At 41.8% G+C, this 27,747-nt stretch overlaps 1 protein-coding gene across 1 annotated transcript in view; it reads left to right on the top strand.

The window, feature by feature from the left end:
- Positions 1-27,747, top strand: part of LOC144255063 (ankyrin repeat domain-containing protein 62-like) — a 183,219-nt gene that overhangs the window by 110,486 nt on the left and 44,986 nt on the right. The window contains exons 5-9 of the mRNA XM_077799098.1: positions 14,782-14,933; positions 21,091-21,148; positions 21,243-21,394; positions 25,458-25,551; positions 27,425-27,523. Coding sequence (XP_077655224.1) covers positions 14,782-14,933; positions 21,091-21,148; positions 21,243-21,394; positions 25,458-25,551; positions 27,425-27,523 — 555 coding nt within the window. The remainder of the gene's footprint in view (positions 1-14,781; positions 14,934-21,090; positions 21,149-21,242; positions 21,395-25,457; positions 25,552-27,424; positions 27,524-27,747) is intronic.

The raw sequence follows: 27,747 nt of genomic DNA, 5'->3' as shown, positions 1-27,747 counted from the left end.
CTACCATGCATTCATTTATTTAGTGGTTTTTGATAGATATACATTGAATTGCAATTCACCATGATATAATTTCAGGCTTGTAGAGAATTGTCATCAACATTCCCTCCACTACCCTAACTCTTGTGTCCCCCCAAAGATCTTTTTCTGCTCTACCAGGCTTTGCTTTCACTTCAGGATATCCATGCCTACCTTGTTCCTAGTAGGTTGCTTTACCTTCAGCCTTGATTGGAATCTTTTCAATGCTCCATATTCTCCTATGACTTATTGAATTGAGCATGGGATTCTCCACTTCCTTCCTCTCATCGAAAATGGTATAAGTTCATTCTTCAACAAATGCTAAAACTTGTTCGTGTATATACGCCTCATTGTATCATCCATTCAACATGTCGCTGCTGGTAAGGTTTATGCGGCTGCAGACTTTGATACACTTGTGTCTCTGATGGTCAGCTGAACACAAGAGAGGCGTGGACAGCCAGATCCTGGGGTGGCTCCATTGCTTGTTTTCGGAGGAATCTCCATAGTGCTTCCCACAGTGGTTGCTCTAATGGGTGGTTGCCCTAATGTGTGGTTGCCCTATTGTCTGTTGTTTTGCATCTCTGGAGCCCAAATTGCATCCCAAGATGAATCGCATGGGATCCTAGTGGTGTCCTGTCTTTTTCCTGTGCTTTGGTGAGTGAATTACCGATGTTTTACTAAGATCTTCTGCATTTATTTTCATGAGGATGATTGGCCTCAAGTTTTGTTTCCTGATGGGTCTTTGTCTGGTTTTGGAATCGGGGTGATGCGGCCTTCATAGAATGAGTCTGTCCGGCGGGTTCCCTCCATTTCTTTTTCATGGAATGGTTTCAGGGGGTTTCCCATTAACTCTTTATAAAAGGACTGGTTGAACTGGGCTCAGCTTCCATCAGGTCCTGGGCTTTCCTTTGTTGGTAGGGTTCAGCGTGTCTTCAATTTCATTGCTTGATTTGGATCTGTTTAAATTTCTGATGTGCATTTGGGTCTGCAATGCTGGTATAAGTTTCCCAAAGAGTTTCTGATTATCCTCTGTATTTCATTGTGCTCCCCGGTGATGGATCCTTTTCATTCCAAATTTCAGGAAATTGAGTCTTGTCCTCCTGTCTTTGGATAGTGTGCATAAAGTTTGGTCAAATTTACGTTTGCTTTCAAAGAACCAAGTTTGTATATTGTTGCTTTTGTTGGAACCTTGTTTTCATTTCGTAAAGTTTGGTTCTGATTTCAATTATTTGCCATCAAGGGCTGCTTTCAGTGTTGATTTCTTCTTTTTCCATGGCCTTGAAATGTAATGGGAGGTTTTCTGTTCTCTTAAGGAATAAGATCCGGGCTCTGAACCTTCTTCTCTGAACCACGTTCCGAGTATCCCTGGGTTGTGGGTAGGTTGTGTGGCTCTTCTCAGTAACCTTGAAGTAGTGTTTATTTCATCTCTCGAGTCTTCTGCTCTCCAGTCGTTGATCACTCAGTCGAGGGGGCGTGAGGGGCTCCTGTGTTTTATTTCTACTGTTGATTTCTGATTTCATTGCATAAAAGTCTGATGGAACGCCAGGCATTCTCCCTAATTGTTTCCGAGGAACTGATCCTTGCTTTGTGGCATCAGATGTGGTGTGTTTCAGGAAACTATCTCTGTGCTTCCGAGAAGAAAGTGTCTTTATAGTGCTTGCTAATTCCTGGCATCCTGTGTTTTTCCTTCCCAGAATGCCCCTGAGGAAAAAGAGGAAGTGTGTGAAAATCCCCGGCAATCCACGAATCATGGTAATGTCTTTGAAGAGTGCCAAATGTGCTATTGATTGACTTACAGTTACACAGAGTTTCATGTGTGTTTTACTTTGACTTCTTCCCAAAACAGGAAAAATCGACCTCGGGAAACGACAACACCGAGCCTTGCTGGACAACAGTCCTACTGAGACTGAAGGAGAACATGTGGTTTCCACCCCCCGTTTAGTGCCTACCATGAAGAAGGGCTTGCGTGATGCTACCCCTTCATCACCTGACCCCAAAGTAAGGCATGTTTTAATACTTGTTTCCCGTCCCCTGGCCACATCTTTGATTTCTTCTTCTGTTTTTTGTTGGTGTTTTCATCTATTATATCATCTGTTATATCCTCATAATGTTGACAATGATCCTACATAGAGGGCCCCTAACCTCAGGGCCACAAAAGAAAATAAGTGTCTCACCAGGAGAGGCATAAGGACAGGACTGTGCTTTGTGGGAGTCAAGAACTGTCAGGCCTGTGAATGGGGAATAAAGAACTAGAAAGCAAAGCCAATAAATAGCTACTGGAAGCTGGAAGAGAGATTTTCATGAGCCCAAATAAACCATCGTTTGAGTGCTGACTAGAGTTTTTCAGTCAAGAGTGGGCATTGGTACAGCTGGGCCCTTTTGAGTTTCAGGAGTCAGCTCCATTCGGATTCCCATAGTGGATGTAGTAATAAGCATCCTCACCAACAATGTTGCAGCATTTCTATTTCCACATGATCATCAGAGTGTGTTATTTGTGTTCTCAACATTACCTTCCCGAATGGGGTAAGATGGACTCGCTGTTGAAATTTGATTTGCATGTCCCTCATGTGTGAAGACTGGGATTGTTACGACCTTGATGAGCTGAGCGATTATCCATGTTCCTTTGTGTACTTCGTGATCATGTGCCATTGGGTAAATGGGTTGTTTGTCTTCCCACAGCTCAGTACCTTTAGCTGTTTATGTACATATTATTATGGCAATCCACGGTCCAAGAGAAACTGGCAAAAACTCATCTCCTAGGCTATATGCCTTCTCCTCACCCTGTGAATGATTTTCTTTGCTGTTCTGCAGATTGAATTTGGATGCACTCATGTTCACCCCTTCTTGCGAGCACGTTCTCACGTGCAATATTCCTCTTCCTAAAGACTTATCTGATGCCTCTATTCGGAGGTGTTTTCCCTGTATTCCTTCCAATGGCTGCCATGTTTCTCATTTGTTATATCTAGGTTTGTTATCCCTCTTGTGTGGTGTTGTGCATAAGAAGACACAGAGACCTAGTTTCACTCTTCTTGGTATGGATATCCAGTTTGCAAAATTCCATCCTTTGTTTTGCTTTTGCATTGCATTAAACATGTACATGATAGTTGGGTTCCTATGGACATATTCATAAACGTGTTTTTTTTTACACCATACGGACCCTGGTTCCTGCCTCTTATTTCCCTGCACCCTCAACTGGCTCTAATCTACTGGTCTACCTACCATGCATTCATTTATTTAGTGGTTTTTGATAGATATACATTGAATTGCAATTCACCATGATATAATTTCAGGCTTGTAGAGAATTGTCATCAACATTCCCTCCACTACCCTAACTCTTGTGTCCCCCCAAAGATCTTTTTCTGCTCTACCAGGCTTTGCTTTCACTTCAGGATATCCATGCCTACCTTGTTCCTAGTAGGTTGCTTTACCTTCAGCCTTGATTGGAATCTTTTCAATGCTCCATATTCTCCTATGACTTATTGAATTGAGCATGGGATTCTCCACTTCCTTCCTCTCATCGAAAATGGTATAAGTTCATTCTTCAACAAATGCTAAAACTTGTTCGTGTATATACGCCTCATTGTATCATCCATTCAACATGTCGCTGCTGGTAAGGTTTATGCGGCTGCAGACATTGATACACTTGTGTCTCTGATGGTCAGCTGAACACAAGAGAGGCGTGGACAGCCAGATCCTGGGGTGGCTCCATTGCTTGTTTTCGGAGGAATCTCCATAGTGCTTCCCACAGTGGTTGCTCTAATGGGTGGTTGCCCTAATGTGTGGTTGCCCTATTGTCTGTTGTTTTGCATCTCTGGAGCCCAAATTGCATCCCAAGATGAATCGCATGGGATCCTAGTGGTGTCCTGTCTTTTTCCTGTGCTTTGGTGAGTGAATTACCGATGTTTTACTAAGATCTTCTGCATTTATTTTCATGAGGATGATTGGCCTCAAGTTTTGTTTCCTGATGGGTCTTTGTCTGGTTTTGGAATCGGGGTGATGCGGCCTTCATAGAATGAGTCTGTCCGGCGGGTTCCCTCCATTTCTTTTTCATGGAATGGTTTCAGGGGGTTTCCCATTAACTCTTTATAAAAGGACTGGTTGAACTGGGCTCAGCTTCCATCAGGTCCTGGGCTTTCCTTTGTTGGTAGGGTTCAGCGTGTCTTCAATTTCATTGCTTGATTTGGATCTGTTTAAATTTCTGATGTGCATTTGGGTCTGCAATGCTGGTATAAGTTTCCCAAAGAGTTTCTGATTATCCTCTGTATTTCATTGTGCTCCCCGGTGATGGATCCTTTTCATTCCAAATTTCAGGAAATTGAGTCTTGTCCTCCTGTCTTTGGATAGTGTGCATAAAGTTTGGTCAAATTTACGTTTGCTTTCAAAGAACCAAGTTTGTATATTGTTGCTTTTGTTGGAACCTTGTTTTCATTTCGTAAAGTTTGGTTCTGATTTCAATTATTTGCCATCAAGGGCTGCTTTCAGTGTTGATTTCTTCTTTTTCCATGGCCTTGAAATGTAATGGGAGGTTTTCTGTTCTCTTAAGGAATAAGATCCGGGCTCTGAACCTTCTTCTCTGAACCACGTTCCGAGTATCCCTGGGTTGTGGGTAGGTTGTGTGGCTCTTCTCAGTAACCTTGAAGTAGTGTTTATTTCATCTCTCGAGTCTTCTGCTCTCCAGTCGTTGATCACTCAGTCGAGGGGGCGTGAGGGGCTCCTGTGTTTTATTTCTACTGTTGATTTCTGATTTCATTGCATAAAAGTCTGATGGAACGCCAGGCATTCTCCCTAATTGTTTCCGAGGAACTGATCCTTGCTTTGTGGCATCAGATGTGGTGTGTTTCAGGAAACTATCTCTGTGCTTCCGAGAAGAAAGTGTCTTTATAGTGCTTGCTAATTCCTGGCATCCTGTGTTTTTCCTTCCCAGAATGCCCCTGAGGAAAAAGAGGAAGTGTGTGAAAATCCCCGGCAATCCACGAATCATGGTAATGTCTTTGAAGAGTGCCAAATGTGCTATTGATTGACTTACAGTTACACAGAGTTTCATGTGTGTTTTACTTTGACTTCTTCCCAAAACAGGAAAAATCGACCTCGGGAAACGACAACACCGAGCCTTGCTGGACAACAGTCCTACTGAGACTGAAGGAGAACATGTGGTTTCCACCCCCCGTTTAGTGCCTACCATGAAGAAGGGCTTGCGTGATGCTACCCCTTCATCACCTGACCCCAAAGTAAGGCATGTTTTAATACTTGTTTCCCGTCCCCTGGCCACATCTTTGATTTCTTCTTCTGTTTTTTGTTGGTGTTTTCATCTATTATATCATCTGTTATATCCTCATAATGTTGACAATGATCCTACATAGAGGGCCCCTAACCTCAGGGCCACAAAAGAAAATAAGTGTCTCACCAGGAGAGGCATAAGGACAGGACTGTGCTTTGTGGGAGTCAAGAACTGTCAGGCCTGCGAATGGGGAATAAAGAACTAGAAAGCAAAGCCAATAAATAGCTACTGGAAGCTGGAAGAGAGATTTTCATGAGCCCAAATAAACCATCGTTTGAGTGCTGACTAGAGTTTTTCAGTCAAGAGTGGGCATTGGTACAGCTGGGCCCTTTTGAGTTTCAGGAGTCAGCTCCATTCGGATTCCCATAGTGGATGTAGTAATAAGCATCCTCACCAACAATGTTGCAGCATTTCTATTTCCACATGATCATCAGAGTGTGTTATTTGTGTTCTCAACATTACCTTCCCGAATGGGGTAAGATGGACTCGCTGTTGAAATTTGATTTGCATGTCCCTCATGTGTGAAGACTGGGATTGTTACGACCTTGATGAGCTGAGCGATTATCCATGTTCCTTTGTGTACTTCGTGATCATGTGCCATTGGGTAAATGGGTTGTTTGTCTTCCCACAGCTCAGTACCTTTAGCTGTTTATGTACATATTATTATGGCAATCCACGGTCCAAGAGAAACTGGCAAAAACTCATCTCCTAGGCTATATGCCTTCTCCTCACCCTGTGAATGGTTTTCTTTGCTGTTCTGCAGATTGAATTTGGATGCACTCATGTTCACCCCTTCTTGCGAGCACGTTCTCACGTGCAATATTCCTCTTCCTAAAGACTTATCTGATGCCTCTATTCGGAGGTGTTTTCCCTGTATTCCTTCCAATGGCTGCCATGTTTCTCATTTGTTATATCTAGGTTTGTTATCCCTCTTGTGTGGTGTTGTGCATAAGAAGACACAGAGACCTAGTTTCACTCTTCTTGGTATGGATATCCAGTTTGCAAAATTCCATCCTTTGTTTTGCTTTTGCATTGCATTAAACATGTACATGATAGTTGGGTTCCTATGGACATATTCATAAACGTGTTTTTTTTTACACCATACGGACCCTGGTTCCTGCCTCTTATTTCCCTGCACCCTCATCTGGCTCTAATCTACTGGTCTACCTACCATGCATTCATTTATTTAGTGGTTTTTGATAGATATACATTGAATTGCAATTCACCATGATATAATTTCAGGCTTGTAGAGAATTGTCATCAACATTCCCTCCACTACCCTAACTCTTGTGTCCCCCCAAAGATCTTTTTCTGCTCTACCAGGCTTTGCTTTCACTTCAGGATATCCATGCCTACCTTGTTCCTAGTAGGTTGCTTTACCTTCAGCCTTGATTGGAATCTTTTCAATGCTCCATATTCTCCTATGACTTATTGAATTGAGCATGGGATTCTCCACTTCCTTCCTCTCATCGAAAATGGTATAAGTTCATTCTTCAACAAATGCTAAAACTTGTTCGTGTATATACGCCTCATTGTATCATCCATTCAACATGTCGCTGCTGGTAAGGTTTATGCGGCTGCAGACATTGATACACTTGTGTCTCTGATGGTCAGCTGAACACAAGAGAGGCGTGGACAGCCAGATCCTGGGGTGGCTCCATTGCTTGTTTTCGGAGGAATCTCCATAGTGCTTCCCACAGTGGTTGCTCTAATGGGTGGTTGCCCTAATGTGTGGTTGCCCTATTGTCTGTTGTTTTGCATCTCTGGAGCCCAAATTGCATCCCAAGATGAATCGCATGGGATCCTAGTGGTGTCCTGTCTTTTTCCTGTGCTTTGGTGAGTGAATTACCGATGTTTTACTAAGATCTTCTGCATTTATTTTCATGAGGATGATTGGCCTCAAGTTTTGTTTCCTGATGGGTCTTTGTCTGGTTTTGGAATCGGGGTGATGCGGCCTTCATAGAATGAGTCTGTCCGGCGGGTTCCCTCCATTTCTTTTTCATGGAATGGTTTCAGGGGGTTTCCCATTAACTCTTTATAAAAGGACTGGTTGAACTGGGCTCAGCTTCCATCAGGTCCTGGGCTTTCCTTTGTTGGTAGGGTTCAGCGTGTCTTCAATTTCATTGCTTGATTTGGATCTGTTTAAATTTCTGATGTGCATTTGGGTCTGCAATGCTGGTATAAGTTTCCCAAAGAGTTTCTGATTATCCTCTGTATTTCATTGTGCTCCCCGGTGATGGATCCTTTTCATTCCAAATTTCAGGAAATTGAGTCTTGTCCTCCTGTCTTTGGATAGTGTGCATAAAGTTTGGTCAAATTTACGTTTGCTTTCAAAGAACCAAGTTTGTATATTGTTGCTTTTGTTGGAACCTTGTTTTCATTTCGTAAAGTTTGGTTCTGATTTCAATTATTTGCCATCAAGGGCTGCTTTCAGTGTTGATTTCTTCTTTTTCCATGGCCTTGAAATGTAATGGGAGGTTTTCTGTTCTCTTAAGGAATAAGATCCGGGCTCTGAACCTTCTTCTCTGAACCACGTTCCGAGTATCCCTGGGTTGTGGGTAGGTTGTGTGGCTCTTCTCAGTAACCTTGAAGTAGTGTTTATTTCATCTCTCGAGTCTTCTGCTCTCCAGTCGTTGATCACTCAGTCGAGGGGGCGTGAGGGGCTCCTGTGTTTTATTTCTACTGTTGATTTCTGATTTCATTGCATAAAAGTCTGATGGAACGCCAGGCATTCTCCCTAATTGTTTCCGAGGAACTGATCCTTGCTTTGTGGCATCAGATGTGGTGTGTTTCAGGAAACTATCTCTGTGCTTCCGAGAAGAAAGTGTCTTTATAGTGCTTGCTAATTCCTGGCATCCTGTGTTTTTCCTTCCCAGAATGCCCCTGAGGAAAAAGAGGAAGTGTGTGAAAATCCCCGGCAATCCACGAATCATGGTAATGTCTTTGAAGAGTGCCAAATGTGCTATTGATTGACTTACAGTTACACAGAGTTTCATGTGTGTTTTACTTTGACTTCTTCCCAAAACAGGAAAAATCGACCTCGGGAAACGACAACACCGAGCCTTGCTGGACAACAGTCCTACTGAGACTGAAGGAGAACATGTGGTTTCCACCCCCCGTTTAGTGCCTATCATGAAGAAGGGCTTGCGTGATGCTACCCCTTCATCACCTGACCCCAAAGTAAGGCATGTTTTAATACTTGTTTCCCGTCCCCTGGCCACATCTTTGATTTCTTCTTCTGTTTTTTGTTGGTGTTTTCATCTATTATATCATCTGTTATATCCTCATAATGTTGACAATGATCCTACATAGAGGGCCCCTAACCTCAGGGCCACAAAAGAAAATAAGTGTCTCACCAGGAGAGGCATAAGGACAGGACTGTGCTTTGTGGGAGTCAAGAACTGTCAGGCCTGCGAATGGGGAATAAAGAACTAGAAAGCAAAGCCAATAAATAGCTACTGGAAGCTGGAAGAGAGATTTTCATGAGCCCAAATAAACCATTGTTTGAGTGCTGACTAGAGTTTTTCAGTCAAGAGTGGGCATTGGTACAGCTGGGCCCTTTTGAGTTTCAGGAGTCAGCTCCATTCGGATTCCCATAGTGGATGTAGTAATAAGCATCCTCACCAACAATGTTGCAGCATTTCTATTTCCACATGATCATCAGAGTGTGTTATTTGTGTTCTCAACATTACCTTCCCGAATGGGGTAAGATGGACTCGCTGTTGAAATTTGATTTGCATGTCCCTCATGTGTGAAGACTGGGATTGTTACGACCTTGATGAGCTGAGCGATTATCCATGTTCCTTTGTGTACTTCGTGATCATGTGCCATTGGGTAAATGGGTTGTTTGTCTTCCCACAGCTCAGTACCTTTAGCTGTTTATGTACATATTATTATGGCAATCCACGGTCCAAGAGAAACTGGCAAAAACTCATCTCCTAGGCTATATGCCTTCTCCTCACCCTGTGAGTGGTTTTCTTTGCTGTTCTGCAGATTGAATTTGGATGCACTCATGTTCACCCCTTCTTGCGAGCACGTTCTCACGTGCAATATTCCTCTTCCTAAAGACTTATCTGATGCCTCTATTCGGAGGTGTTTTCCCTGTATTCCTTCCAATGGCTGCCATGTTTCTCATTTGTTATATCTAGGTTTGTTATCCCTCTTGTGTGGTGTTGTGCATAAGAAGACACAGAGACCTAGTTTCACTCTTCTTGGTATGGATATCCAGTTTGCAAAATTCCATCCTTTGTTTTGCTTTTGCATTGCATTAAACATGTACATGATAGTTGGGTTCCTATGGACATATTCATAAACGTGTTTTTTTTTACACCATACGGACCCTGGTTCCTGCCTCTTATTTCCCTGCACCCTCAACTGGCTCTAATCTACTGGTCTACCTACCATGCATTCATTTATTTAGTGGTTTTTGATAGATATACATTGAATTGCAATTCACCATGATATAATTTCAGGCTTGTAGAGAATTGTCATCAACATTCCCTCCACTACCCTAACTCTTGTGTCCCCCCAAAGATCTTTTTCTGCTCTACCAGGCTTTGCTTTCACTTCAGGATATCCATGCCTACCTTGTTCCTAGTAGGTTGCTTTACCTTCAGCCTTGATTGGAATCTTTTCAATGCTCCATATTCTCCTATGACTTATTGAATTGAGCATGGGATTCTCCACTTCCTTCCTCTCATCGAAAATGGTATAAGTTCATTCTTCAACAAATGCTAAAACTTGTTCGTGTATATACGCCTCATTGTATCATCCATTCAACATGTCGCTGCTGGTAAGGTTTATGCGGCTGCAGACATTGATACACTTGTGTCTCTGATGGTCAGCTGAACACAAGAGAGGCGTGGACAGCCAGATCCTGGGGTGGCTCCATTGCTTGTTTTCGGAGGAATCTCCATAGTGCTTCCCACAGTGGTTGCTCTAATGGGTGGTTGCCCTAATGTGTGGTTGCCCTATTGTCTGTTGTTTTGCATCTCTGGAGCCCAAATTGCATCCCAAGATGAATCGCATGGGATCCTAGTGGTGTCCTGTCTTTTTCCTGTGCTTTGGTGAGTGAATTACCGATGTTTTACTAAGATCTTCTGCATTTATTTTCATGAGGATGATTGGCCTCAAGTTTTGTTTCCTGATGGGTCTTTGTCTGGTTTTGGAATCGGGGTGATGCGGCCTTCATAGAATGAGTCTGTCCGGCGGGTTCCCTCCATTTCTTTTTCATGGAATGGTTTCAGGGGGTTTCCCATTAACTCTTTATAAAAGGACTGGTTGAACCGGGCTCAGCTTCCATCAGGTCCTGGGCTTTCCTTTGTTGGTAGGGTTCAGCGTGTCTTCAATTTCATTGCTTGATTTGGATCTGTTTAAATTTCTGATGTGCATTTGGGTCTGCAATGCTGGTATAAGTTTCCCAAAGAGTTTCTGATTATCCTCTGTATTTCATTGTGCTCCCCGGTGATGGATCCTTTTCATTCCAAATTTCAGGAAATTGAGTCTTGTCCTCCTGTCTTTGGATAGTGTGCATAAAGTTTGGTCAAATTTACGTTTGCTTTCAAAGAACCAAGTTTGTATATTGTTGCTTTTGTTGGAACCTTGTTTTCATTTCGTAAAGTTTGGTTCTGATTTCAATTATTTGCCATCAAGGGCTGCTTTCAGTGTTGATTTCTTCTTTTTCCATGGCCTTGAAATGTAATGGGAGGTTTTCTGTTCTCTTAAGGAATAAGATCCGGGCTCTGAACCTTCTTCTCTGAACCACGTTCCGAGTATCCCTGGGTTGTGGGTAGGTTGTGTGGCTCTTCTCAGTAACCTTGAAGTAGTGTTTATTTCATCTCTCGAGTCTTCTGCTCTCCAGTCGTTGATCACTCAGTCGAGGGGGCGCGAGGGGCTCCTGTGTTTTATTTCTACTGTTGATTTCTGATTTCATTGCATAAAAGTCTGATGGAACGCCAGGCATTCTCCCTAATTGTTTCCGAGGAACTGATCCTTGCTTTGTGGCATCAGATGTGGTGTGTTTCAGGAAACTATCTCTGTGCTTCCGAGAAGAAAGTGTCTTTATAGTGCTTGCTAATTCCTGGCATCCTGTGTTTTTCCTTCCCAGAATGCCCCTGAGGAAAAAGAGGAAGTGTGTGAAAATCCCCGGCAATCCACGAATCATGGTAATGTCTTTGAAGAGTGCCAAATGTGCTATTGATTGACTTACAGTTACACAGAGTTTCATGTGTGTTTTACTTTGACTTCTTCCCAAAACAGGAAAAATCGACCTCGGGAAACGACAACACCAAGCCTTGCTGGACAACAGTCCTACTGAGACTGAAGGAGAACATGTGGTTTCCACCCCCCGTTTAGTGCCTACCATGAAGAAGGGCTTGCGTGATGCTACCCCTTCATCACCTGACCCCAAAGTAAGGCATGTTTTAATACTTGTTTCCCGTCCCCTGGCCACATCTTTGATTTCTTCTTCTGTTTTTTGTTGGTGTTTTCATCTATTATATCATCTGTTATATCCTCATAATGTTGACAATGATCCTACATAGGGGGCCCCTAACCTCAGGGCCACAAAAGAAAATAAGTGTCTCACCAGGAGAGGCATAAGGACAGGACTGTGCTTTGTGGGAGTCAAGAACTGTCAGGCCTGCGAATGGGGAATAAAGAACTAGAGAGCAAAGCCAATAAATAGCTACTGGAAGCTGGAAGAGAGGTTTTCATCAGCCCAAATAAACCATCGTTTGAGTGCTGACTAGAGTTTTTCAGTCAAGAGTGGGCATTGGTACAGCTGGGCCCTTTTGAGTTTCAGGAGTCAGCTCCATTCGGATTCCCATAGTGGATGTAGTAATAAGCATCCTCACCAACAATGTTGCAGCATTTCTATTTCCACATGATCATCAGAGTGTGTTATTTGTGTTCTCAACATTACCTTCCCGAATGGGGTAAGATGGACTCGCTGTTGAAATTTGATTTGCATGTCCCTCATGTGTGAAGACTGGGATTGTTACGACCTTGATGAGCTGAGCGATTATCCATGTTCCTTTGTGTACTTCGTGATCATGTGCCATTGGGTAAATGGGTTGTTTGTCTTCCCACAGCTCGGTACCTTTAGCTGTTTATGTACATATTATTATGGCAATCCACGGTCCAAGAGAAACTGGCAAAAACTCATCTCCTAGGCTATATGCCTTCTCCTCACCCTGTGAATGGTTTTCTTTGCTGTTCTGCAGATTGAATTTGGATGCACTCATGTTCACCCCTTCTTGCGAGCACGTTCTCACGTGCAGTATTCCTCTTCCTAAAGACTTATCTGATGCCTCTATTCGGAGGTGTTTTCCCTGTATTCCTTCCAATGGCTGCCATGTTTCTCATTTGTTATATCTAGGTTTGTTATCCCTCTTGTGTGGTGTTGTGCATAAGAAGACACAGAGACCTAGTTTCACTCTTCTTGGTATGGATATCCAGTTTGCAAAATTCCATCCTTTGTTTTGCTTTTGCATTGCATTAAACATGTACATGATAGTTGGGTTCCTATGGACATATTCATAAACGTGTTTTTTTTTACACCATACGGACCCTGGTTCCTGCCTCTTATTTCCCTGCACCCTCATCTGGCTCTAATCTACTGGTCTACCTACCATGCATTCATTTATTTAGTGGTTTTTGATAGATATACATTGAATTGCAATTCACCATGATATAATTTCAGGCTTGTAGAGAATTGTCATCAACATTCCCTCCATTACCCTAACTCTTGTGTCCCCCCAAAGATCTTTTTCTGCTCTACCAGGCTTTGCTTTCACTTCAGGATATCCATGCCTACCTTGTTCCTAGTAGGTTGCTTTACCTTCAGCCTTGATTGGAATCTTTTCAATGCTCCATATTCTCCTATGACTTATTGAATTGAGCATGGGATTCTCCACTTCCTTCCTCTCATCGAAAATGGTATAAGTTCATTCTTCAACAAATGCTAAAACTTGTTCGTGTATATACGCCTCATTGTATCATCCATTCAACATGTCGCTGCTGGTAAGGTTTATGCGGCTGCAGACATTGATACACTTGTGTCTCTGATGGTCAGCTGAACACAAGAGAGGCGTGGACAGCCAGATCCTGGGGTGGCTCCATTGCTTGTTTTCGGAGGAATCTCCATAGTGCTTCCCACAGTGGTTGCTCTAATGGGTGGTTGCCCTAATGTGTGGTTGCCCTATTGTCTGTTGTTTTGCATCTCTGGAGCCCAAATTGCATCCCAAGATGAATCGCATGGGATCCTAGTGGTGTCCTGTCTTTTTCCTGTGCTTTGGTGAGTGAATTACCGATGTTTTACTAAGATCTTCTGCATTTATTTTCATGAGGATGATTGGCCTCAAGTTTTGTTTCCTGATGGGTCTTTGTCTGGTTTTGGAATCGGGGTGATGCGGCCTTCATAGAATGAGTCTGTCCGGCGGGTTCCCTCCATTTCTTTTTCATGGAATGGTTTCAGGGGGTTTCCCATTAACTCTTTATAAAAGGACTGGTTGAACTGGGCTCAGCTTCCATCAGGTCCTGGGCTTTCCTTTGTTGGTAGGGTTCAGCGTGTCTTCAATTTCATTGCTTGATTTGGATCTGTTTAAATTTCTGATGTGCATTTGGGTCTGCAATGCTGGTATAAGTTTCCCAAAGAGTTTCTGATTATCCTCTGTATTTCATTGTGCTCCCCGGTGATGGATCCTTTTCATTCCAAATTTCAGGAAATTGAGTCTTGTCCTCCTGTCTTTGGATAGTGTGCATAAAGTTTGGTCAAATTTACGTTTGCTTTCAAAGAACCAAGTTTGTATATTGTTGCTTTTGTTGGAACCTTGTTTTCATTTCGTAAAGTTTGGTTCTGATTTCAATTATTTGCCATCAAGGGCTGCTTTCAGTGTTGATTTCTTCTTTTTCCATGGCCTTGAAATGTAATGGGAGGTTTTCTGTTCTCTTAAGGAATAAGATCCGGGCTCTGAACCTTCTTCTCTGAACCACGTTCCGAGTATCCCTGGGTTGTGGGTAGGTTGTGTGGCTCTTCTCAGTAACCTTGAAGTAGTGTTTATTTCATCTCTCGAGTCTTCTGCTCTCCAGTCGTTGATCACTCAGTCGAGGGGGCGTGAGGGGCTCCTGTGTTTTATTTCTACTGTTGATTTCTGATTTCATTGCATAAAAGTCTGATGGAACGCCAGGCATTCTCCCTAATTGTTTCCGAGGAACTGATCCTTGCTTTGTGGCATCAGATGTGGTGTGTTTCAGGAAACTATCTCTGTGCTTCCGAGAAGAAAGTGTCTTTATAGTGCTTGCTAATTCCTGGCATCCTGTGTTTTTCCTTCCCAGAATGCCCCTGAGGAAAAAGAGGAAGTGTGTGAAAATCCCCGGCAATCCACGAATCATGGTAATGTCTTTGAAGAGTGCCAAATGTGCTATTGATTGACTTACAGTTACACAGAGTTTCATGTGTGTTTTACTTTGACTTCTTCCCAAAACAGGAAAAATCGACCTCGGGAAACGACAACACCGAGCCTTGCTGGACAACAGTCCTACTGAGACTGAAAGAGAACATGTGGTTTCCACCCCCCGTTTAGTGCCTACCATGAAGAAGGGCTTGCGTGATGCTACCCCTTCATCACCTGACCCCAAAGTAAGGCATGTTTTAATACTTGTTTCCCGTCCCCTGGCCACATCTTTGATTTCTTCTTCTGTTTTTTGTTGGTGTTTTCATCTATTATATCATCTGTTATATCCTCATAATGTTGACAATGATCCTACATAGAGGGCCCCTAACCTCAGGGCCACAAAAGAAAATAAGTGTCTCACCAGGAGAGGCATAAGGACAGGACTGTGCTTTGTGGGAGTCAAGAACTGTCAGGCCTGCGAATGGGGAATAAAGAACTAGAAAGCAAAGCCAATAAATAGCTACTGGAAGCTGGAAGAGAGATTTTCATGAGCCCAAATAAACCATCGTTTGAGTGCTGACTAGAGTTTTTCAGTCAAGAGTGGGCATTGGTACAGCTGGGCCCTTTTGAGTTTCAGGAGTCAGCTCCATTCGGATTCCCATAGTGGATGTAGTAATAAGCATCCTCACCAACAATGTTGCAGCATTTCTATTTCCACATGATCATCAGAGTGTGTTATTTGTGTTCTCAACATTACCTTCCCGAATGGGGTAAGATGGACTCGCTGTTGAAATTTGATTTGCATGTCCCTCATGTGTGAAGACTGGGATTGTTACGACCTTGATGAGCTGAGCGATTATCCATGTTCCTTTGTGTACTTCGTGATCATGTGCCATTGGGTAAATGGGTTGTTTGTCTTCCCACAGCTCGGTACCTTTAGCTGTTTATGTACATATTATTATGGCAATCCACGGTCCAAGAGAAACTGGCAAAAACTCATCTCCTAGGCTATATGCCTTCTCCTCACCCTGTGAATGGTTTGCTTTGCTGTTCTGCAGATTGAATTTGGATGCACTCATGTTCACCCCTTCTTGCGAGCACGTTCTCACGTGCAATATTCCTCTTCCTAAAGACTTATCTGATGCCTCTATTCGGAGGTGTTTTCCCTGTATTCCTTCCAATGGCTGCCATGTTTCTCATTTGTTATATCTAGGTTTGTTATCCCTCTTGTGTGGTGTTGTGCATAAGAAGACACAGAGACCTAGTTTCACTCTTCTTGGTATGGATATCCAGTTTGCAAAATTCCATCCTTTGTTTTGCTTTTGCATTGCATTAAACATGTACATGATAGTTGGGTTCCTATGGACATATTCATAAACGTGTTTTTTTTTACACCATACGGACCCTGGTTCCTGCATCTTATTTTCCTGCACCCTCAACTGGCTCTAATCTACTGGTCTACCTACCATGCATTCATTTATTTAGTGGTTTTTGATAGATATACATTGAATTGCAATTCACCATGATATAATTTCAGGCTTGTAGAGAATTGTCATCAACATTCCCTCCACTACCCTAACTCTTGTGTCCCCCCAAAGATCTTTTTCTGCTCTACCAGGCTTTGCTTTCACTTCAGGATATCCATGCCTACCTTGTTCCTAGTAGGTTGCTTTACCTTCAGCCTTGATTGGAATCTTTTCAATGCTCCATATTCTCCTATGACTTATTGAATTGAGCATGGGATTCTCCACTTCCTTCCTCTCATCGAAAATGGCATAAGTTCATTCTTCAACAAATGCTAAAACTTGTTCGTGTATATACGCCTCATTGTATCATCCATTCAACATGTCGCTGCTGGTAAGGTTTATGCGGCTGCAGACATTGATACACTTGTGTCTCTGATGGTCAGCTGAACACAAGAGAGGCGTGGACAGCCAGATCCTGGGGTGGCTCCATTGCTTGTTTTCGGAGGAATCTCCATAGTGCTTCCCACAGTGGTTGCTCTAATGGGTGGTTGCCCTAATGTGTGGTTGCCCTATTGTCTGTTGTTTTGCATCTCTGGAGCCCAAATTGCATCCCAAGATGAATCGCATGGGATCCTAGTGGTGTCCTGTCTTTTTCCTGTGCTTTGGTGAGTGAATTACCGATGTTTTACTAAGATCTTCTGCATTTATTTTCATGAGGATGATTGGCCTCAAGTTTTGTTTCCTGATGGGTCTTTGTCTGGTTTTGGAATCGGGGTGATGCGGCCTTCATAGAATGAGTCTGTCCGGCGGGTTCCCTCCATTTCTTTTTCATGGAATGGTTTCAGGGGGTTTCCCATTAACTCTTTATAAAAGGACTGGTTGAACTGGGCTCAGCTTCCATCAGGTCCTGGGCTTTCCTTTGTTGGTAGGGTTCAGCGTGTCTTCAATTTCATTGCTTGATTTGGATCTGTTTAAATTTCTGATGTGCATTTGGGTCTGCAATGCTGGTATAAGTTTCCCAAAGAGTTTCTGATTATCCTCTGTATTTCATTGTGCTCCCCGGTGATGGATCCTTTTCATTCCAAATTTCAGGAAATTGAGTCTTGTCCTCCTGTCTTTGGATAGTGTGCATAAAGTTTGGTCAAATTTACGTTTGCTTTCAAAGAACCAAGTTTGTATATTGTTGCTTTTGTTGGAACCTTGTTTTCATTTCGTAAAGTTTGGTTCTGATTTCAATTATTTGCCATCAAGGGCTGCTTTCAGTGTTGATTTCTTCTTTTTCCATGGCCTTGAAATGTAATGGGAGGTTTTCTGTTCTCTTAAGGAATAAGATCCGGGCTCTGAACCTTCTTCTCTGAACCACGTTCCGAGTATCCCTGGGTTGTGGGTAGGTTGTGTGGCTCTTCTCAGTAACCTTGAAGTAGTGTTTATTTCATCTCTCGAGTCTTCTGCTCTCCAGTCGTTGATCACTCAGTCGAGGGGGCGTGAGGGGCTCCTGTGCTTTATTTCTACTGTTGATTTCTGATTTCATTGCATAAAAGTCTGATGGAACGCCAGGCATTCTCCCTAATTGTTTCCGAGGAACTGATCCTTGCTTTGTGGCATCAGATGTGGTGTGTTTCAGGAAACTATCTCTGTGCTTCCGAGAAGAAAGTGTCTTTATAGTGCTTGCTAATTCCTGGCATCCTGTGTTTTTCCTTCCCAGAATGCCCCTGAGGAAAAAGAGGAAGTGTGTGAAAATCCCCGGCAATCCACGAATCATGGTAATGTCTTTGAAGAGTGCCAAATGTGCTATTGATTGACTTACAGTTACACAGAGTTTCATGTGTGTTTTACTTTGACTTCTTCCCAAAACAGGAAAAATCGACCTCGGGAAACGACAACACCGAGCCTTGCTGGACAACAGTCCTACTGAGACTGAAGGAGAACATGTGGTTTCCACCCCCCGTTTAGTGCCTACCATGAAGAAGGGCTTCCGTGATGCTACCCCTTCATCACCTGACCCCAAAGTAAGGCATGTTTTAATACTTGTTTCCCGTCCCCTGGCCACATCTTTGATTTCTTCTTCTGTTTTTTGTTGGTGTTTTCATCTATTATATCATCTGTTATATCCTCATAATGTTGACAATGATCCTACATAGGGGGCCCCTAACCTCAGGGCCACAAAAGAAAATAAGTGTCTCACCAGGAGAGGCATAAGGACAGGACTGTGCTTTGTGGGAGTCAAGAACTGTCAGGCCTGGTAATGGGGAATAAAGAACTAGAAATCAAAGCCAATAAATAGCTACTGGAAGCTGGAAGAGAGATTTTCATGAGCCCAAATAAACCATCGTTTGAGTGCTGACTAGAGTTTTTCAGTCAAGAGTGGGCATTGGTACAGCTGGGCCCTTTTGAGTTTCAGGAGTCAGCTCCATTCGGATTCCCATAGTGGATGTAGTAATAAGCATCCTCACCAACAATGTTGCAGCATTTCTATTTCCACATGATCATCAGAGTGTGTTATTTGTGTTCTCAACATTACCTTCCCGAATGGGGTAAGATGGACTCGCTGTTGAAATTTGATTTGCATGTCCCTCATGTGTGAAGACTGGGATTGTTACGACCTTGATGAGCTGAGCGATTATCCATGTTCCTTTGTGTACTTCGTGATCATGTGCCATTGGGTAAATGGGTTGTTTGTCTTCCCACAGCTCAGTACCTTTAGCTGTTTATGTACATATTATTATGGCAATCCACGGTCCAAGAGAAACTGGCAAAAACTCATCTCCTAGGCTATATGCCTTCTCCTCACCCTGTGAGTGGTTTTCTTTGCTGTTCTGCAGATTGAATTTGGATGCACTCATGTTCACCCCTTCTTGCGAGCACGTTCTCACGTGCAATATTCCTCTTCCTAAAGACTTATCTGATGCCTCTATTCGGAGGTGTTTTCCCTGTATTCCTTCCAATGGCTGCCATGTTTCTCATTTGTTATATCTAGGTTTGTTATCCCTCTTGTGTGGTGTTGTGCATAAGAAGACACAGAGACCTAGTTTCACTCTTCTTGGTATGGATATCCAGTTTGCAAAATTCCATCCTTTGTTTTGCTTTTGCATTGCATTAAACATGTACATGATAGTTGGGTTCCTATGGACATATTCATAAACGTGTTTTTTTTTACACCATACGGACCCTGGTTCCTGCCTCTTATTTCCCTGCACCCTCAACTGGCTCTAATCTACTGGTCTACCTACCATGCATTCATTTATTTAGTGGTTTTTGATAGATATACATTGAATTGCAATTCACCATGATATAATTTCAGGCTTGTAGAGAATTGTCATCAACATTCCCTCCACTACCCTAACTCTTGTGTCCCCCCAAAGATCTTTTTCTGCTCTACCAGGCTTTGCTTTCACTTCAGGATATCCATGCCTACCTTGTTCCTAGTAGGTTGCTTTACCTTCAGCCTTGATTGGAATCTTTTCAATGCTCCATATTCTCCTATGACTTATTGAATTGAGCATGGGATTCTCCACTTCCTTCCTCTCATCGAAAATGGTATAAGTTCATTCTTCAACAAATGCTAAAACTTGTTCGTGTATATACGCCTCATTGTATCATCCATTCAACATGTCGCTGCTGGTAAGGTTTATGCGGCTGCAGACATTGATACACTTGTGTCTCTGATGGTCAGCTGAACACAAGAGAGGCGTGGACAGCCAGATCCTGGGGTGGCTCCATTGCTTGTTTTCGGAGGAATCTCCATAGTGCTTCCCACAGTGGTTGCTCTAATGGGTGGTTGCCCTAATGTGTGGTTGCCCTATTGTCTGTTGTTTTGCATCTCTGGAGCCCAAATTGCATCCCAAGATGAATCGCATGGGATCCTAGTGGTGTCCTGTCTTTTTCCTGTGCTTTGGTGAGTGAATTACCGATGTTTTACTAAGATCTTCTGCATTTATTTTCATGAGGATGATTGGCCTCAAGTTTTGTTTCCTGATGGGTCTTTGTCTGGTTTTGGAATCGGGGTGATGCGGCCTTCATAGAATGAGTCTGTCCGGCGGGTTCCCTCCATTTCTTTTTCATGGAATGGTTTCAGGGGGTTTCCCATTAACTCTTTATAAAAGGACTGGTTGAACTGGGCTCAGCTTCCATCAGGTCCTGGGCTTTCCTTTGTTGGTAGGGTTCAGCGTGTCTTCAATTTCATTGCTTGATTTGGGTCTGTTTAAATTTCTGATGTGCATTTGGGTCTGCAATGCTGGTATAAGTTTCCCCAAAGAGTTTCTGATTATCCTCTGTATTTCATTGTGCTCCCCGGTGATGGATCCTTTTCATTCCAAATTTCAGGAAATTGAGTCTTGTCCTCCTGTCTTTGGATAGTGTGCATAAAGTTTGGTCAAATTTACGTTTGCTTTCAAAGAACCAAGTTTGTATATTGTTGCTTTTGTTGGAACCTTGTTTTCATTTCGTAAAGTTTGGTTCTGATTTCAATTATTTGCCATCAAGGGCTGCTTTCAGTGTTGATTCCTTCTTTTTCCATGGCCTTGAAATGTAATGGGAGGTTTTTTGTTCTCTTAAGGAATAAGATCCGGGCTCTGAACCTTCTTCTCTGAACCACGTTCCGAGTATCCCTGGGTTGTGGGTAGGTTGTGTGGCTCTTCTCAGTAACCTTGAAGTAGTGTTTATTTCATCTCTCAAGTCTTCTGCTCTCCAGTCGTTGATCACTCAGTCGAGGGGGCGCGAGGGGCTCCTGTGTTTTATTTCTACTGTTGATTTCTGATTTCATTGCATAAAAGTCTGATGGAACGCCAGGCATTCTCCCTAATTGTTTCCGAGGAACTGATCCTTGCTTTGTGGCATCAGATGTGGTGTGTTTCAGGAAACTATCTCTGTGCTTCCGAGAAGAAAGTGTCTTTATAGTGCTTGCTAATTCCTGGCATCCTGTGTTTTTCCTTCCCAGAATGCCCCTGAGGAAAAAGAGGAAGTGTGTGAAAATCCCCGGCAGTCCAGGAATCATGGTAATGTCTTTGAAGAGTGCCAAATGTGCTATTGATTGACTTACAGTTACACAGAGTTTCATGTGTGTTTTACTTTGACTTCTTCCCAAAACAGGAAAAATCGACCTCGGGAAACAACAACACCGAGCCTTGCTGGACAACAGTCCTACTGAGACTGAAAGAGAACATGTGGTTTCCACCCCCCGTTTAGTGCCTACCATGAAGAAGGGCTTGCGTGATGCTACCCCTTCATCACCTGACCCCAAAGTAAGGCATGTTTTAATACTTGTTTCCCGTCCCCTGGCCACATCTTTGATTTCTTCTTCTGTTTTTTGTTGGTGTTTTTAGCATATCATCTCTTATATCCTCATAAAGGTGCCAATGATCCTACAGAGAGGGCCCCTAACTCAGGGGCACATAAGAAAATAAGAGTCTCACCAGGAGATGCATAAGGACAGGATTGTGCTTTGTGATATTCAAGAAATTTCAGGCCTGGGAATGGGGAATAAAGAACTAGAAATCAAAGCCAATAAATAGCTACTGGAAGCTGGAAGAGAGATTTTCATGAGCCCAAATAAACCATTGTTTGAGTGCTGACTAGAGTTTTTCAGTCAAGAGTGGGCATTGGTACAGCTGGGCCCTTTTGAGTTTCAGGAGTCAGCTCCATTCGGATTCCCATAGTGGATGTAGTAATAAGCATCCTCACCAACAATGTTGCAGCATTTCTATTTCCACATGATCATCAGAGTGTGTTATTTGTGTTCTCAACATTACCTTCCCGAATGGGGTAAGATGGACTCGCTGTTGAAATTTGATTTGCATGTCCCTCATGTGTGAAGACTGGGATTGTTACGACCTTGATGAGCTGAGCGATTATCCATGTTCCTTTGTGTACTTCGTGATCATGTGCCATTGGGTAAATGGGTTGTTTGTCTTCCCACAGCTCAGTACCTTTAGCTGTTTATGTACATATTATTATGGCAATCCACGGTCCAAGAGAAACTGGCAAAAACTCATCTCCTAGGCTATATGCCTTCTCCTCACCCTGTGAGTGGTTTTCTTTGCTGTTCTGCAGATTGAATTTGGATGCACTCATGTTCACCCCTTCTTGCGAGCACGTTCTCACGTGCAATATTCCTCTTCCTGAAGTCTTATTTGATGCCTCTATCCGGAGGTGTTTTCCCTGTGTTCTTTCCAATGGCTGCCATGTTTCTCATTTGTTATATCTAAGGTTTTTAATCCCTGTGGTGTTGTGTTGTGCATAAAGAGAAACAGACACCTAGTTTCACTCTTCTTGAAATGGATATCCAGTTTGCCCAATTCCATCCTTTGTTTTGCTTTTGCATTGGATTAAACATGTACATGATAGTTGGGTTCCTATGGATATATTCATACACGTATTTTTTTTTTTTACACCATTCAGACCCTGGTTCCTCTCTCTTATTTCCCTGCACCCTCAACTGGCTCTTATTTACTGGCAGGATCATGTGAGCCAGCATAGCTGAAAAGAGATGGAGGGAGTTTCAGTGAGAGACAAAGATGGATAGAACCCTGGATGGAGGAGTCAATTTGGTAGGCCTTGCAGTGGATTATTCCCAGTTGCGAAGGCAGCCTGGAGGCCCATAGTAGGCCAGAAATAAGTGTGGAATTACTGACTGCCTTCCTTTTGGTGTTCAATAGCCCCCTTTCTTCCAAATGGCTTCATGGGAGATCGGTATATAGGGAGAGGGTTTTTCCCTCTGCTAGCTCTCATGCCCTTGTGGCAGCTATGAGTTCAGCTTTTTGGTTGGTGATATTGGGTGAGACAAGTTTTGGCTCTATGATGGATGAGAGGGAAATTATAGCATACCCTGCTACTTTAACCCCTTCAGTATAAAGGAGCTACCATCTGAGAATCAGATGAGGTCCGAAGAGGGCGGGGTCCCTCAGAAATGGTGGTAGGGCAGGGTAAAATCATCTCTAATACCTCCAGGCATTTGTGGATGGGATCTTGTGGGGGAGAAGATAGGAGGAGGGAGGCAGGGTTTAATGGAGTGCAGGGCTGAAAAGAGATGGAAGGATTTTCAAGGAGAGACAAGGAAGGAGACAAGTTGAATCTGATGCCCCAGTCAATTAATGATGCAGATGGGTTGTGCAGGTATAAAAAACTGCATGAATTAACAATACAGTCAGCCTGCAGAAAGAAACCCTGGAAAAAATGGTTCCCTGGTCAGCCACTAAGAATATGTAGGATAGAATTTGCAATACCCCATGTCTCCAGGGCCACACATGGAATTCCAAAACTATCCTCAGCTCTACTGATTTTTTTTCTCTTTTATCATTTTATTTTATTTTTTAAATTTTTATTTGGTGTTTTTAGATATACATAACAGTAGAGTATATTTTGACATACTATAAATACATGGAGTGTAACCCATTTCGTTAGGATCCAATATTTGTAGTTGTACATAATGAGGAATTACACTGGTCATGTATTCAGTTTAAAAAAGGAAAGTTAAGTCCAATTAACTCTATTGACTTTCTCTACTAACTCCCCCTCCTTTCTTTTTATTCCTTTTTTCTAATTCAATGATTTTCTATTCTTCTCTTCTCTACCCTCCTTTGTTGTGGATTAGCATCCACATATCTGAGAGAACATTCGACCATTGTTTCATTTTATTCACTTATTTTGTTTAGCCTGATAGTCTCTAGTTCTGTCAAAAGTTTTATTCATCATTATAGCTGAGTAATATTCAATTGTATGTATATCACATTTTTTGATCCATTCATCTGTTGAAGGGAACCTAGTTTGATTATTTAGCTTGGTGTTTGTGAATTGAGGGGCTAAACTTTGATGTGACTGTGTCACTATAGTATGCTGATTTTAACTCCCTTGGGTATATTCCAGGGAGAACGCAAACTGGCATAATTGGAAGTTCTATTCCAATTTTTCTAAGATCCATACGGTCTTCAATAGAGCTTGCATCAATTCACAGTCCTACCAGCAATGTAGGAGTGAACGTTTTCCCCACATCCTCATGAATATTTACTGTAACTTGCATTCTTGATAATTGCCATTCTGAATGGAATGTGATGGATTCTCATTAAAGTTTTATTTTAAATTTCTCAAAATGCTGAATATTTTTTTCATATATTTTTTACCATTGTATTTCTTCTTCCATGAAGTGTCTTTTCTGGTCCTTTGCCCACTTATTAATTGGGTTATTGTTTTTTTTCCCCTTTTTGGTGTTAAGTTCTTTAAGTTCTTTGTATGTCCTGGAGTTAACTCTACTGACTTTTTAGCCCCAAATTGAAGCTGTATTAGAAGTCACAGACTGTGTGATGGACAGTCTATGTAAATGGTTTCTGTTTTCCTGAGATTGTTGGAATTTTTTTATTTTTATCTCTGGAGGGGGATCTTATAGTCTCCCACCTACCAGTGTGTGACAGTAGCTTACATTTTTAGGAATTCTCTTAATATTCCAATAACCAATGTGTTCTCTATCTCACCTGGTCTCTGACTCTATACGGTTGCACTGCAAAGTTTTTGCTCAGTAACCTGTGTCATCATGGATTTCTAAGCCAGTCAATTAGGTTAAATCTCAGGTCAGCTTCTGTAGTGCCATAAACTTCTAGACTGACATTTTTTCTTAGTATATATCTTTCAAGTTTCTTTTTTGAAAGAAAAGAGTTGCAGAGTCTACACAAACCTGTGTGCTATTTTTAAATGTATGTCACGAAATGTTTTCTTACTATTTTGTCATCTTATTCAACTCCTTTTTCTATCAAATGAGTACCAAAAATATGTAGTTTTCTAGGTATTTGTTTACCCAATTAAGCAGCTGCTACAATGTTCCATTTATATACAACATGATATTTTCAAAGTCTTTTATCATTCCAACTATATTTATTTTATCCCACTAAAACAATGCCTGCCATTTGAGTGTCCTAAATGTTAAACATTGTATTATAACAAGTTTGTAGATGAGAATTTGTGTAAAGGGTTTGTTCAAGAATATCTCTCTTCTTATTGGTGGGGAATGCATAAGTAGAGTTCCATGTAGTAAAGTTATTTCTTTCCTAAAATATACACATTAGTTAGGACCTTGTCTCTGCATATGTCTCCCTCTCTCCTTCCATGCTGTGTTAACAGAGACAAAAGCCATGAGAAGACAAATTATTCTTGTTCTAGAGAGCATATATGAAGTTCTCTTTGGAAAGGTATTAGTTTGCAATAAATTCTTGTCTGCTTTTTAAGTACCCTTGGTTTCAGTAATGGGAATTTAGATCTCTTCTTAATAAGCAAGAAGGAAATCTTTCTGCAACTCATTATCAATGTTAATTTTACCAGAGTGTTTCTGAGCCTCTTCCTCTGAGCTGTGTTGGCAAGTTTACTGCAGCTGAAGATCAAAGAGGTGAACAGAAAATAAATAAACATAAAGAAGGTAAGAGTTACATGTCCTATACAATTTTCAGGTAGAATGTTTACTTAAAGCATGTACACTGGTATATTCTAACACATGAAGGAAGGCACCTAATAAGTAGTAAGGAAAAAGAAATGAAAGATATATGAGTGGCATATTGGATAAAGGCTCAGCAAGACATTTCATTAGGAGTATCACTAGAAGAGCTGAATTATTGATTCCATCTTCAAACACCTTCAGATAGGAAAGTTAAAAAATAAAGAAAAGGATGTGAGCATTGGGAACAAAGAATAAGAAAGGGAGAAATGACAGAGTGCATAAAAGAAAAGAAGGTGGTGCATACATTGGTGGGAGTGAAATTCATGTAATACTTTAGGAAGATGATGGAGAGGCTATTCCAAGTGTGGGGAGAATTTGTGTGCTTCCAGTTTCAAAACTTGTCTGAGAAGTGGAAATTCCCCACACTGCCTGTATTCCTCACTATTGGGAAGGCAGCAAGGATTAAAGTAGCTGATCATGCAGAGCTGTTTTTTTTCCTTAAGTGAATATGAACCTTTGAACATAGCAAGCCATACATGTGTGTAATTTGATGTTATTTTAAAATGTTTGTACTCCTAGGAGAGAGCCACATAGTCTAGCACATGACAATTAGGAAAAGAAAAATTGTACGATTTTTCTGGAGACATCAGGAAAACCACAGCAGGAAAATGTCCATCAAATAGTCTGTGACTTCTCATACAGCTTCAATTTGGGGTCATGACAGGGAGGGTGGGTGCCAAATAGATCAACTATGGGAATTGGAAGCTGATACAGTTCATCAGAACTTCTGTTGCCTCCTCTGTCTGAGCAGAGGAGGTCTGGAATTCTACATTCCCAAAGGCTTCTACATGTGTTTTAATTTTTGGTATCCTGACCACATTCTATTTAGCCAAGGTATAGACTTCCTTTTAGAAAAATCTGGATGAAGATCTGTTGGATACAAGTTCAAGGAATAACAAGATCCAGGGATGGCTTATATTTTCTTGTTATAACCAAACATGCTTTCTGACAAATATGGAGGACCCAAAAGTTGAAGTGACAGAAAGTATAATTCTTTAATACAATTGCTAAATATGGAGGAAAGAGACAAAGTGGAACTAGTTTGTACAGAGAATATAACATGGTAAGGATGACAACCACCAATCAAGAGGATACTTTGAAAATGCTGAAATGAAGGGAAATGAGGAAGGAAGGAAGGAAGGAAGGAAGGAAGGAAGGAAGGAAAGAAGGAAGGAAAGAAGGAAGGAAGGAAGGAATTAGCTTGGTAATTTAAGAAATGATAAGGAAACTTGTGAAAATGCATTTTGGAAAGCAAATGAAACATTTCATTGGAAGCAAAGATTAGATTATTCCTGTTCCAGAGATTATGGGAAGCCGGAGGGTACATTGGCATGGGAAGACACCTAAGTTATGCATTCTTCCTCTTCCATAATATGCAGGGAGGGGATATATGTTGTATTGTTACAGGAACATTGGCTGGACTTTGAAAGATAGGGACTATTTCCCCATGACTCATATTTTCCCTCTGATGTTGGTGCTGGCAATGGGTCCCATGGCCTTGGTCATACAAGCAACACATTCTGTCACTGAGCTACATGCTCAACCCTAGATAGATAAGTAGTCATTTCATTAAAATTTTTCAGACTAACAAGTTATACCACAGCAGAGTAATGTTGGGAACCAAACACATTCTAGAGTTCAGTCTTTGAATACCCAATTTGTTACTTTGAGAATCAACTACATGGATTTTGAAAAGTAAAGGATATTCATATCTAATCATTCATATATATCTGTTTATCTCTCCTTTCTTATTCTAAACTCAAATAATTTGAGTTTCTTCTACCTCATTTTTTAGATGATCTTGGTACATCTTCTCATAGGAATAGATTGAGAACAGCGAACATAACTCGGCCAGATGATGCAAGAAATGTAGGCACACTGGTGTCCAATGCAGGTATGGAAAAAGATAACTTTTTAAAATAAACTGTTATTCTAAAGATATGTATCTCAGTTTAACAGTTCACAAAGCTTTCTTTGATGAGAATTGTGTATTCCACTGGCTTTTATCACAACTTTTCACATACTAAATCACAGGAGAACTTGAGGGATAGGCTCCATCATTGTAATAAACAGGTGCAAATAATTCTGGTGTGTCACTGTTAGGAGACACAATGTTAC

This window comes from Urocitellus parryii, chromosome 5 (genome assembly GCF_045843805.1).
Source record: "Urocitellus parryii isolate mUroPar1 chromosome 5, mUroPar1.hap1, whole genome shotgun sequence".
Lineage (NCBI taxonomy): Eukaryota > Metazoa > Chordata > Mammalia > Rodentia > Sciuridae > Urocitellus > Urocitellus parryii.
Note: the sequence above shows the minus strand (reverse complement) of the source record. Positions and strands in the feature narration are given on the sequence as shown.